At 55.7% G+C, this 11,407-nt stretch overlaps 3 protein-coding genes across 3 annotated transcripts in view; 2 read left to right on the top strand and 1 right to left on the bottom strand.

The window, feature by feature from the left end:
* GUITHDRAFT_133546 (hypothetical protein) overlaps window positions 1-2,515 on the top strand; it is a gene marked incomplete at both ends in the record, with an annotated part of 5,708 nt that extends 3,193 nt beyond the window's left edge. The window contains 4 exons of the mRNA XM_005839381.1: window positions 237-579; window positions 778-1,956; window positions 2,117-2,207; window positions 2,452-2,515. Of these exons, the coding sequence (XP_005839438.1) occupies window positions 237-579; window positions 778-1,956; window positions 2,117-2,207; window positions 2,452-2,515 (1,677 nt within the window). The remainder of the gene's footprint in view (window positions 1-236; window positions 580-777; window positions 1,957-2,116; window positions 2,208-2,451) is intronic.
* Window positions 2,516-5,494: 2,979 nt separating this feature from the next.
* Window positions 5,495-7,547, top strand: GUITHDRAFT_157063 (hypothetical protein; the record flags this gene model as incomplete). The annotated part of the gene is made up of 11 exons (XM_005839380.1): window positions 5,495-5,551; window positions 5,755-5,835; window positions 5,895-5,999; window positions 6,049-6,170; window positions 6,218-6,302; window positions 6,371-6,476; window positions 6,524-6,600; window positions 6,653-6,767; window positions 6,887-7,041; window positions 7,199-7,292; window positions 7,468-7,547. The coding sequence occupies 11 exons, from the start codon at window positions 5,495-5,497 to the stop codon at window positions 7,545-7,547; spliced, it is 1,077 nt and encodes a 358-aa protein (XP_005839437.1).
* Window positions 7,548-10,809: 3,262 nt separating this feature from the next.
* The window catches only part of GUITHDRAFT_65041 (hypothetical protein), a gene marked incomplete at both ends in the record, with an annotated part of 5,209 nt that continues 4,611 nt past the window's right edge, over window positions 10,810-11,407 (bottom strand). The window contains 2 exons of the mRNA XM_005839379.1: window positions 10,810-11,094; window positions 11,310-11,357. Of these exons, the coding sequence (XP_005839436.1) occupies window positions 10,810-11,094; window positions 11,310-11,357 (333 nt within the window). The remainder of the gene's footprint in view (window positions 11,095-11,309; window positions 11,358-11,407) is intronic.

Raw genomic sequence — 11,407 nt, 5'->3', positions numbered from 1 at the left:
GTCTCCTCGTCCTCGTCCTCCTCCCCTCCCTCCCCTCCCCTCCCGTCCCTCCCTCCTCTCCTCTCCTCTCCTCTCCTCTCCTCTCCTCTCCTCTCTTCTCCTCGTCCTCCCTTCCTCCTCTCCTCTCCTCTCCTCTCCTCTCCTCTCCTCTCCTCTCCTCTCCTCTCCTCTCCTCTCCTCTCCCTCTCCCTCTCCCTCTCCCTCTCCCTCTCCCTCTCCCTCACTGTAATCACCAGCCCGTCATCGTCCGCTGCTCACCGGACGGCTCAAAGCTTGCAAGCTACTCTAGCGCCATTGGGATCGTGGAGTGGGATATGGAGGAGGGAAACATGCTGTATCGCCATGAGGAGGAGGGTGTAGTCGACTTCTGCTACGCCCTTCTTCTCCTAGGCTCCTCGTCGCAGCGACAGCTCTGCATCCTCGTGGTCGGACAGCAAAACGTCTACGCGCTACCCAGCGCGGAGAAGTCAAGAGGAGGAGGAGCAGGAGCAGGAGCAGCTAAAAGGGTTCCATCCTCTTTCCTGACTGATATCGTTGATATTGACGTATGGAGCATCCTAGACAAGCGCCAGGCTGCTCGTGAGCTCTCCTTCTTCTCCTCCTTCTCCTCCTTCTCCTCCCTCTCCTCCCTCTCCTCCCTCTCCTCCTTCTCCTCCTTCCTCCTCCTTCTCCTCCTGTCTCTCCTCCCTCCCGGTTCTCCTCCCTCCCCCTTCTCCTTTCTCAACCTCCTCCTTCTCCCTTTCCCAAACTTTCTCATATCGTCTGAAGCTCCAACAGGAACAGAATGGCTGAGATCCCACGCCCTGATGCTGCAGGGAGCATGGCGGCAGCATGCGGCGAGGGCGAGAGTTGAACGACTGAGCAAGGAACGGGACATGAAGAGACTACAAAACCCTGAGAAGAGAGGGAAGCGTCAGCAGCAGCAGCAGCAGCGATTGCGGTACTCCTGCCTTGCGTGGACGGGAATGGACGGGGAGGTTCAGCGTGCGATCTATCAGGTACCGGAGAGGGAGCAGGCAAATGTTCTCCTCAAGCTCCTCGCTCGGGGTAACTTCGCGCCGAGGACAGTGAAGATTCTTGAACTGGAGGAGGGCGGGCAGCTAGAGCAAGTCTTGCAGGAGGAGCAGGAGGAGCAGGAGAAGGAGACCGAGGATGCTCTCGTGCTTGTGATGCGGGGATCCGTCCTCCTGTCCTCTCGCGGCTACTCCCTGCGTATCAACGCTGGTCGGTTGCTCTTCCTCAGCCCATCTCCTGCTGGCGATGAGGCCACTTCTCCTTCCCTCTCCTCCTTCCCTTCCCTCTTCTGCACGGCGGGTACGAGGCTGCTGTGCATGAGGAAAGAAGGGCTGCGAGCTCTGCGGAGGACGAGTGGGGTATTCAACCCTACACTCTTCTCCGTGACCAACCTCCTCACTCGCTCCACCTCGCACGTATCCTCCACCAGCTCCTTGTGGAGTCAGGAGGAGGAGGAGGAAACTGCGACTGCGCTGGACCTGCAAGACATCTCCTCCTCTGATGTCTCTATGAGCAGGGCAATGGCCAAGTACGGTGTCCCCTTGTGCGTGCAAGAAGCGATCGAGGGGGTTGCGGACGGGGGCAGGGGCACAGGAGCAGGAGCAGGAGCAGGAGCAGGAGCAGGAGCAGGAGCAGGAGCAAGAGGGAGAAAGGGGCAGGAGGACTTGCGCTTCCATGATGCGCTGGAGTTCATGAGGAGCTTGAACGACCCATCCTCTCGCGCAGCTGCTGTGCGAGCAAGCTTCAGAAGATCACTCCTCTCGCGCCCAACCTCCTCCCACTCCTCCCCCTCCTCCCCCTCCTTCGAGTTCCTCGCGCAGTCCGGGGGCCGGCTGCGCAAAGAAGCCGAGCTCTTGTCGGGCCAGCTGGAACACGTTCGTTCGAAGCAGAAGAATTCTTTCTTCCGCCTGCCCAGCGCCCGCCCTCGACTCCTTGCACAAGGTCCAGACATCCTCGTCGGCTTTCCTATCCTCAGTCCTTCCCTCCTCCCTCCCTCCCTCCCTCCCTCCCTCCCTCCCTCCCTCCCTCCCTCCCTCCCTCGTCACCTCACGTCTCCCTCCCTCTGTCCTCCTTCATACTTCACGCCTTAAATCTCTCGCAGGACTAGGCAGTGGCTACTCCCCTTCGCCCTCTCCAACCAAGGTCTCACAGCCATTGTGGTTCCCTCTACACACTGACAGCCTTGTGCTCAGGTACCCAGACCCTCCTCCTCGTTCCTCTAGCAGCACGAGTCCTTGCAAGAGTTCAAGGTTGTGCAACATTGACCAATTGACATACTCGCGATCCGAGACTCTGGCTGCGACAGTTGCTCTCTTCATAATGTTCTCTCCAGCTATGCTACCTCCCTCACGTAAAGTACAGACAACTCTTTCCTTCCCAAAGACAAAAAAATCAGCACCTTCACCAGCATCCTCCCATGACACATTAACCCTTCAGACATCCACATCACTGCGCCTTCCAGTATCCCCGCATGATCCCCACACCCATCGCCTTGTTGTAGTCTGACCTGCTCCCTTACAGTCAGCGAGGTTCTCCTCTCCTTCTCCTCCCCTCTTGTCCCCCTTCCCCTTCCAACCCTGCTTTTTGCTGCCCTCCAACCCGCTCTCCATTCCTCTTCCCTCTCGCACCTTGACGACGGCGACGAAGGGCTGCTGTGTGCCTTGGGTTCCTCCTCCAGACGTTCCAGGTGGCTCAGAAGACTCTTGTTATCGCCCCCTCCAGGAACCTCCTGGGTGTACTCCCACTCCCCCACGGCATCCAATGAAGATTGAATCTTCTTGCCCTTGTTCTTGACAGGCTGGTCCTGCTCGCATTCTTCCTCCACCAACTCCTTTAAACTCTCCGTCTTGAAGCTCTTTGCCGACATTCCGAGCGCAGCGGGGCGCACGATCTTCATGCTCCCGGCCCCTTTCGTCTCTTCGGGGTCCTTGGGCAACATTCGCGGCTTAGGTTTTATCACGTTCACCTCCTGCTCCATCGTTTTCCAGTTCTCGCTGACAACAAGGGTGAGAAGGCAACACAAACCAACAAGGCTCTCACCTCCTCGAGAACTGGAACTTCCATCTCCAGCTCTGAAAACGGAATAAACCAATCGAATAACGGGGGAGGTTCGAAATATGCTCACATCGTTGGGAAGATTGTTGTCTTCAGATCCATCCTGCATGTTTTACAGCCCCTGCTGCTCCCCTCTCTCACTGTCTCTTTCTGAGCAGGAAACGAGCGGTAAAGAGTAGAGTTGAAGATCGATGCTAAAGAGCAATTTGGCTCCAAAGAAGTTTTAAGACTTCTTACAAGGAAGAAGTATTGGGTGAGTTGTTCAGTTTGTAGCTTTTGAGCTTGAACAAGATCCTGAGAAGAAATGGCGACAGTCAAATCGATTACATGCTTCTCAGGTAAGCAGAGGGATTAGGTCGGCAAGCAAAACAAAAAAGATGGCTGAAATACAATCGATGAGCAAAGGAAAGATCATATGATAGGGGGGGAACAAAACACAGAGTATTCGAACCAAGAAAATCGAGGTGGGGTAAAATGTCGCATAAGAGGTTATAAGCAGAATGGAGCAGCATTCATAGATTTACAGGCGACAGGAACAAGCTGTTGATCAGAGCAACATGATATGTTTTGACGTAAGAAGAATGGGAGGAGATCATGGGAGGAGATCATGGGAGGAGATCATGGAAGGGAGTGCTGCGGTTTCATCTTCATCTTCGGGAAGCATTTTAGGAACTCAGCGAGATACTCTTTCAAGGACCACCGGTGATACTATAAGCATAGGTACCCCGGAAAAACTTATGTGAAGTGGGGGTAGTCAAAGAACAAATAAAAATGATACAACTCGGGGTCAGGGGGTGGATTATAGTAGGGGTGATACCTAGTACCGGTCCTTTGTCGATCATGAAGACTGAAAAGAGTGGGTACGGAGATACGGAGGTGACTTCAGCTTTCAGGTAGGGGTACAGGGGTACAGTAGGGATGAAGGTCACAAAGAAATATTCTCCCAGGCGGTGGGTGGGGTACTACAGTGGATAGTCAATTCTGGGGGTCATTCCTGGGATATCAGGGGGTAGTGAAACTACAAACCTCTTTGGGAAAACTTTAAAATAGTAATAGTAAGTAGTAATACGTTCGTCATTTGGTGTTAATGGAAAACAAAATCCTACAAAATGTGATAAGTAAACTATTAATGGTACCTATTTTGGGGTATATCACCCCCCATTGTCGGTATCTTCCCCTCGGAGAAGGGCGCAGCGGGTGTAATAAGTGAATGACCGAATGGACGTTACAATCCGTTACATTGGTTCCGTATGCAATGCCACCTCGGCCCGCCCGGTGGGGGCCGGCGGCCGCAGGAGACTGAAGGTGACCGCACGTGATATGGAGGGGGGGGTGGGGGGTGCTGATCAAAGATTCGAGGCCGTGGGTGGGTGAAACAGATAACGAAATATGACTTGGGTGGGTGGTTATTGGTCGAATGCAGGGGTACCTGGAAGGGGCGTAGGGGTCAATGGATAGAAGGCTAGTTACAAGACCCCCGCCGTTTGTTTGTGACCAAGTGATACCTACCCACCCCAGTAATTTCGAAAAACTTCAACGAAAGCACACCCGTACTTGAATTTTCATATCACCCACCATGGGGTAGAAGCTTGATCAAAGGGAATTAGGAGGGGTAGACAATATGATGGAGTACTGATGATGGTGAAAATCCGATGGAGCATTTGGAACATCCAAAGAAACCAAACTTTGGGTTAAATGTCGGTCAATATACGAAATCAGAAAGTAAATATTCAGAATATGTTCGAAAATCCCAACTGTTTGCTTCATACGAACCGTCTCACGGGACTACACTTAGCTGACGCTTAGATCGACGACCCTACCCCTCTCTTTCCCTGCCGCCATCTTCATGTTGTATCACCCCCTTCACAAGAACACCACCCTTGCAGTGTGTATCACTCAGATCCAAGCACCCGTAGTTTGATATCATGTTATACAAAGTACCCCAATCTGACCTCATATTTTGTAGATAATATCACGGGTAGTGCATAAGCAACAGAGGAGATACCCCTAGTGTATTCATAAAACCCCAGCATTAACCCACCCCTACCCACTCCACGTCACCCCTACCTGCGCATTCCGTCTGTTGAGCCTTCGCCTTGCTGGCCAGCCCCACAAATTACCCCACCTCCCAGGTATATCAGTACCCTACCTACCAACACAGGAAGACCACTTCCATCAAGTCCTGTACGCTATTTTTCCTTTTGATCCACTTAGGAAATACTCTATCTATGTACAATACCTGCCTTTTTATCCACCCCCTACCCGCGATCAGTGAACCCCACCCACCATACCTGCGGCCCCTGCAGGACCAATCCTCCTCCTCGTCCTCCCTGCTCCTCCAGCTTCGCGTTGGAAGAGTACAAGAGATCGAATAGAAGCCCAAGCAGCTCAAGTCCCTTCTAGTCTTTACAAGATGCCCATCGACATGTCCAACGGACGCGGAATCCGCGTTCTAGTTTGCGGAGCCGGAGGCTTCATCGGGGTGAGGATCCCACTCGTGAACTGTGCAAACCAGTTGTCGCTGCTGCTGCTCTCCTTCCCTGGATTCTTGCGCACTGTCTGTATGCTCCTGTCTTGGTTCCGAAGAATTTTATGAAATGGCCATGAGTTATGTTGTGTATCGGAGACGTTTAGCGCTGCTGTTGTTTCTTGCTTGCGGAAGCAAACGTGCTAACTGTGTTTTAGGCCCACCTCGGAGTTCGGCTCAAGAAGGATGGGTACACGGTCATCGGTGCCGACTGGAAGAAGCAGGAGTACTTCGAAGAGGTATCGCTACCTCAGTACATGCGTTCAAGAGAGCTGACGGGCGCGTTCCTCACCCTCAGCACGAGTTCTGCGACGAGTTCCACGAGGTGGACCTCCGCGATCTTCAGAACTGCCTCAAGGTCACCAAGAACGTTGACTACGTGTTCAACCTTGCCGCAGACATGGTGAGATGAGACGTGTGATGGTTCGCGCGCCATGGCTGACGAGAGGCAGGGAGGAATGGGCTTCATCCAATCCAACCACTCCCGCATCTTGTACAACAACACCATGATCAGCTTCAACATGGTCGAGGCTGCTCGTCAGAATGGTGTGAAGCGTTTCTTGTACACCTCCAGGCATGCTCCACAGTCTCCTTGCTTCCTGTGCTGACCCTGGAGCTCAGCGCCTGCATCTACCCTGAGCACAAGCAGTTGGATCCGGCAAACCCTGGTCTCCGTGAGGAGGACGCCTGGCCAGCTCATCCCCAGGTGAACTTCGTCTGCGACTCCACGAGGACGCAGTTCGCCTCCTGCACCTCGGCTGACTGATGGCGAAGGATGCCTACGGCCTTGAGAAACTTGCCTCGGAGGAATGCTGCAGGTGGTACGGCGTCGACAACCCCGAGATCCAGTTCCGTGTCGTGCGCTTCCACAACATCTACGGTGAGCACAGCTCAGTCTCGACCTGAGCCTTGTCTGATGCTCCTCAGGTCCTCACGGAACCTGGAAGGGAGGACGCGAGAAGGCGCCAGCTGCCTTCTTGCGTAAGGCGCTTACTGCTCCGAAGGTGAGGAGAGGAGGAGGGTACAGTCGCGGAGTAGTGAATCTGGGGGATGTAGGAGTTCGAGATGTGGGGAGATGGCAAGCAGACAAGAAGCTTCTGCTACATCGACGATGCTGTTGAGGGATTGTACCGCGTGATGGCTTCCGACTACAAGGAGCCCCTCAACGTCGGTAAGTTGGTTGCTGGCCTGTCCTTTGATCGTCCTCGTGCTCTCCCACCCCAGCCCTTTCCTCCTCTCTCTCCATCCTCCACCTCCACCTCCACCTCCTCCTCCTGACCGTGTTGCTAGGATCCGACGAGATGGTCTCGATGAACGACATGGCGGACATGGCCATGGACATCGCTGCGTCTCTTGGAGTCCGTCAGGGGAAGCTGCCCATCAACCACATCCCCGGACCTGAGGGAGTGCGCGGACGTAACAGCAATAACGATCTCATCAAGAAGGTGAGAAGAGGCGGTGGCTCAGAGGAAAGATCGGGGGGGATGGGGTAGGGCGGGGGTCAGGAGGAGGACTTGGGAGGAAGGGGAGAGCAGGAGGAGGAGCAGGAGGAGGAGTGGAGGGATGTGTGGACGGCGCTAGGGCTGACAGGCAGCGTCGCAGGTTATTGGATGGGCTCCTGGTATCTCTCTCAAGGACGGGTTGACCAAGACTGCACCATGGATCCTCAAGCAGATCGAGGCTGATAAGGCGCAAGGTGAGGGGAGCAGAGCAGGGGAGGAGGGGAGGGGAGGGAAGAGGAGAGGAAAGAAGGGGAGGACAGAGGCCGAGGACGTGAAGGAGAGGGAGGAGGAGAGGTAGAGGATTGGAGGTCGAAGGGGGGGAGAGGATGAGATGCTGGAGGATCGGACGGAAGTCTGACAGTCTAGCAGGCATCGACGTGGCCCAGTACTCCTCCTCCAAGGTCGTTGCGACAGAGGCGGCGTCTGCTATCGGACAGAAGAAGATCTAAGAAGCCACAACATCTCTTCGCACTGGTAGGCCGGGCAACAGCATACACCATGACAGACTGAGAGGAATTTTCGAGGAGTGATGCTGAGAGAGTTGTAGATTTTCTTTATCTTGCTGCATTGAATTACTTTCGACGCTCATTTACACCCTCCTCCTTGTCTATTCTTGTCCACCTCATCTGAAGAAGTCGTTTTCCCATTGCTGCTTCCTCTGCATGATCTGCTTGCGAGCAATCTGTTCGCCGTCAGTCTCACTCCTTTCTCCCTCCCTCTCCCTCCCTCCCTCTCCCTCCCCCTTCCTCCCTCCCTCTCCCTCCCCCTTCCTCCCTCCCTCTCCCTCCCTCTCCCTCCCTCTCCCTCCCTCCCTCCCTCGTCGTACCTCGGCTCTTCGCCGGCTCTCCTCAAGGTCGCGCATGAGAGCCTCATAGGACGTTCCCTCCTGACTCTTCTTGCCTCCTCCCCCTCCCCCTCCTCCCCCTCCCCCTCCTCCTCCCCCTAAGATCAAGTTGCCCCTGCTCGCAGCATGAGAGGCTCAAACACATAGCTATGCTGACTACCTTGCGTTCGAGTCCACCGACGAGTCCCAGCCAGGCCTGTCTCTGCTCCACGAGTGGGAGGATCCGCGCGACCTTCAGGAGCTCCGGTGAGAAGCAGCGGAGAAATGAAGCAGGAGCAGGAGCAGGAGCAGGAGCAGGAGCAGGAGCAGGAGCAGGAGCAGGAGCAGGAGGGGAGCAGGAGCAGGAGCAGGAGGGAGCAGGAGCAGGAGCAGAAGGAGCAGAGAAAGATTGGACGTGGCTGAGCGAGAACGGCGGTGCACGGAGATGAAAGGAGAAGAGATTGTCACAGGAGAGAGGGAGAGGAAGAAGAGGAGCGAGGAGAAAGGGAGAGGAGGGAGAGGAGGACGCTCAGCGTTTCTCACTTGGGTGATTCGCCGCGAGTTTGTGGGCTGCGGTAGGGAGAACCCTTTCGCCTTGAAAGGATTTAGAGAAGATTAGGAGACTCAGAGGAAGGGGGAGGAGGTGGCAGGTGGCAGGAGGGAGGAGGGAGGCAGGGGAGAGGAGGGAGGGAGGGAGTAGAAACGGAAGAGGTATGAAAGCATTTCTTGGGGAGCAGGAAGGGAGAGGAGGCAGAATGTCGGTACCCAGCCACAGCAGGAGATTTCTCCCTTCGCTTCACGTTCTCCTTCCTCCTCCTCCACTCCTGTGACATGTCGCTGCTTCGGTTCGTCCTGACAGTCCGTGAGACACAGCAGGCGACGTCGGAGGAGATACGAAAGAAGGAAGAGGAGTGAGGAGAACGCAGGGGTACAGAAGAGACGGGGCAGAGGGGAGGAGACAAGAGGGAGGGAGGAGGAGGAGGATGTTTACATCTGATCCATGCGGTGATCCGACGGCTGCGCGATGCTGTGATGGACAGGATGAGCATGGGAGGACGAGGACGAGGAAGGGAAGTCTTGCCGCCTCCCCTGCCCAGTTGTCAGGTTGCCGAAGGGGAGGAGGAACAAAGTGTGCAAGGGGGAGAAAGAAGTAAGGTGATGTGCGGGGGAGAGGAAGAGAAGGACGAAGGAGGCAAGAATAGAACAGCTGAAGGAGGAGGCAGAGAGGCAAGGAGGTGGGTGAAGCAGGAGCAGGAGCAGGAGCAGGAGCAGGAGCAGGAGCAGGAGCAGAAGGAGGAGGAAAGGGGAGGAGACCTCGTGAAGCTGCTCTCCGTTGCCTTCAGAACCCATGTTCGACAACTTTACCCTGGTCGCGGTGGATGCAGCAACTGCAACAGACATTAGAGGAAGAGAACTCAGGAAGAGGGCAGGAGGACAGCAAACGAGGACAGAAAGAACAGGAGGAGCAGGAGAAGCAGGAGGAGGAGCAGGAGGAGGGAGTGACTGATGTACTTGCTGCTGCAAGCCGGCTGTTGTGGTTGTTACTCCATCCCAGCAAGGAGGAAGCATGCTCCTGTGCCAGCGCATGAGCTCAAGTGCGGAGGCGAAGGCGACCCTCTACCTGTCTGCCAGCCTCCTGCTCCTTCCTACTGCTCCTCTCCCCCTCCTGCTCTGCAGACCCGCGGGATCGGGGGACTGAAGGAGGTCTCCCCGAGGACCGAGGAAGGTCCTGGTCGTAGGAGGAGTGAGGAAACTCCGTCCGGTTAGAGGTCTGGAGATGGTGGGAGGGGGCTGAGGCGAACAAGCCTGCACAGATGCGTCAGATTTCAAGCATTCAGCCCCTCCTGTCATGCTCACTCACCGTATCCTCCTCCTCCTCCTCCTCCTCCTCCGGCTCGGCGAGGTGTCGAAGTAGCTGAACTTGGTGAGGCGCTCAAGGTCCCTCAGAGCTTCTTGCTCCCTCCTGCTCTTCTCCTGCCCCCGCTGGGGCTGCATGCCCTCTGAGATCAATCCTCCTCCTCCTACTCCTCCTCCTCCTCCTCCTGCCCTCCTTGCACCTCGAGTCTTGCTGGGAGGGCGGACGATTCTCTGCATGGAGGGAGTCAGCATACCGCAAGGAGGAAACGAAGAATGAACGAGAAGTCAAAGAAAAGCAAAACTAGAGACGAGAAAGCACACATAGGACACAGAGGAGAACGAGAAAGCACACATAGGACACAGAGGAGAACTAGGAGAAGCAGGAGGAGAATGAGGAAGACCAGGACGAGGAGGAGGAGGAGGAGGAGGAAAAGGAGGAGAACGAGGAGGAGGAGGATGAGGAGGAGAACGAGGATGAGGACGAGGACAAGGGGACCTCATGCTGCAACGCCCGCGGCTTCCCTGCGGAGGAGCGAGTCGCCTCCTCCCATGCGCTCTTGGTGGGACGCTGCGGCTCGGGGGAGGAGGGAGGGGATCGCTGCCTGACGTTGACGTGCGGCAAGAAGATATCCTTCTTCCTCCCTGCATACTTCGCCCTCTCTTCCTCCTCCTCCTCCTCCTCCCGCCTTCCTCCCCGCACGCGGCCTGTGCTGGCACTGCGACGCTCTATGACAGTAGGGAGAGAAGACTGAGTGGCGGGACGAGGAGCGCTCTGCTGCCGCTCGCCCATGGCATACCTGAGGGAGCTGGTGAGAAAGAGGCAAGGAGAGGAGGAGGAGAGGAGGAGAGGAGGAGAGGAGGACAAGAGAAGAGGAGGAGTGGAAGAATGGAGGAGAGAAGCAGGGGTGGGAGGAGAATGAGTGAGGATGGAGGGGAGAAATGGAGGGGAGAGACGAGGAGGAAAGACCTCTTGAAGAATTCCTCGGGAGCGCTCATAGCAAGCTGCCTAGCTGATTCCACGTCGCCGGAATTCAAAGCATTCTTGAGAGCTCTGTTCTCTGATGGATGTGTGAGAGAGAGAAGACAGGACAGAACAGGACAGGAGAAGGGACGCGAGGAGAGGAGCGGAGCAGAGCGGAGCAGAGCAGAGCGGAGCAGAGCAGAGCAGAGCAGAGCAGAGCAGAGCAGAGCAGAGCAGAGCAGAGCAGAGCAGAGCAGAGCAGAGCAGAGCAGAGCAAAGAAAGGGGGTACAGGGGATGGTTCAATTCACCTGCTCTCAAAGCTTCAATCTCTTTCTTGAGTGCTTCCACCATGTTCTTCGACTGCATCAGAGACCTCCCTCCTCCCTCCTCCCTCCTCGCTCCTCGCTCCTCGCTCCTCGCTCCTCGCTCCTCGCTCCTCCCTCCTGCTCTAGTGGCTCGTTGCCTCATTCTTTTCCATATCCATCCATCCAGCCCCTCCCACCCTCCTCCTCTCCCCGTCCTCCTCGTCCTTGTACTTTCTCCTCCTCCTCCTCCTCAAAGTGAATCACCTGCTCAGGGTCAAGCAATACTACTGGCTTGTTTTTGATGTTCTTTGCCTGTTCCACCAAGTCAGAAGAAGCAAAGGAAGCTGAGGAGAAAGAAGTAG

This window comes from Guillardia theta (genome assembly GCF_000315625.1).
Source record: "Guillardia theta CCMP2712 unplaced genomic scaffold GUITHscaffold_8, whole genome shotgun sequence".
NCBI lineage: Eukaryota > Cryptophyceae > Pyrenomonadales > Geminigeraceae > Guillardia > Guillardia theta.
This window is presented reverse-complemented; position numbering and strand designations above follow the sequence as displayed.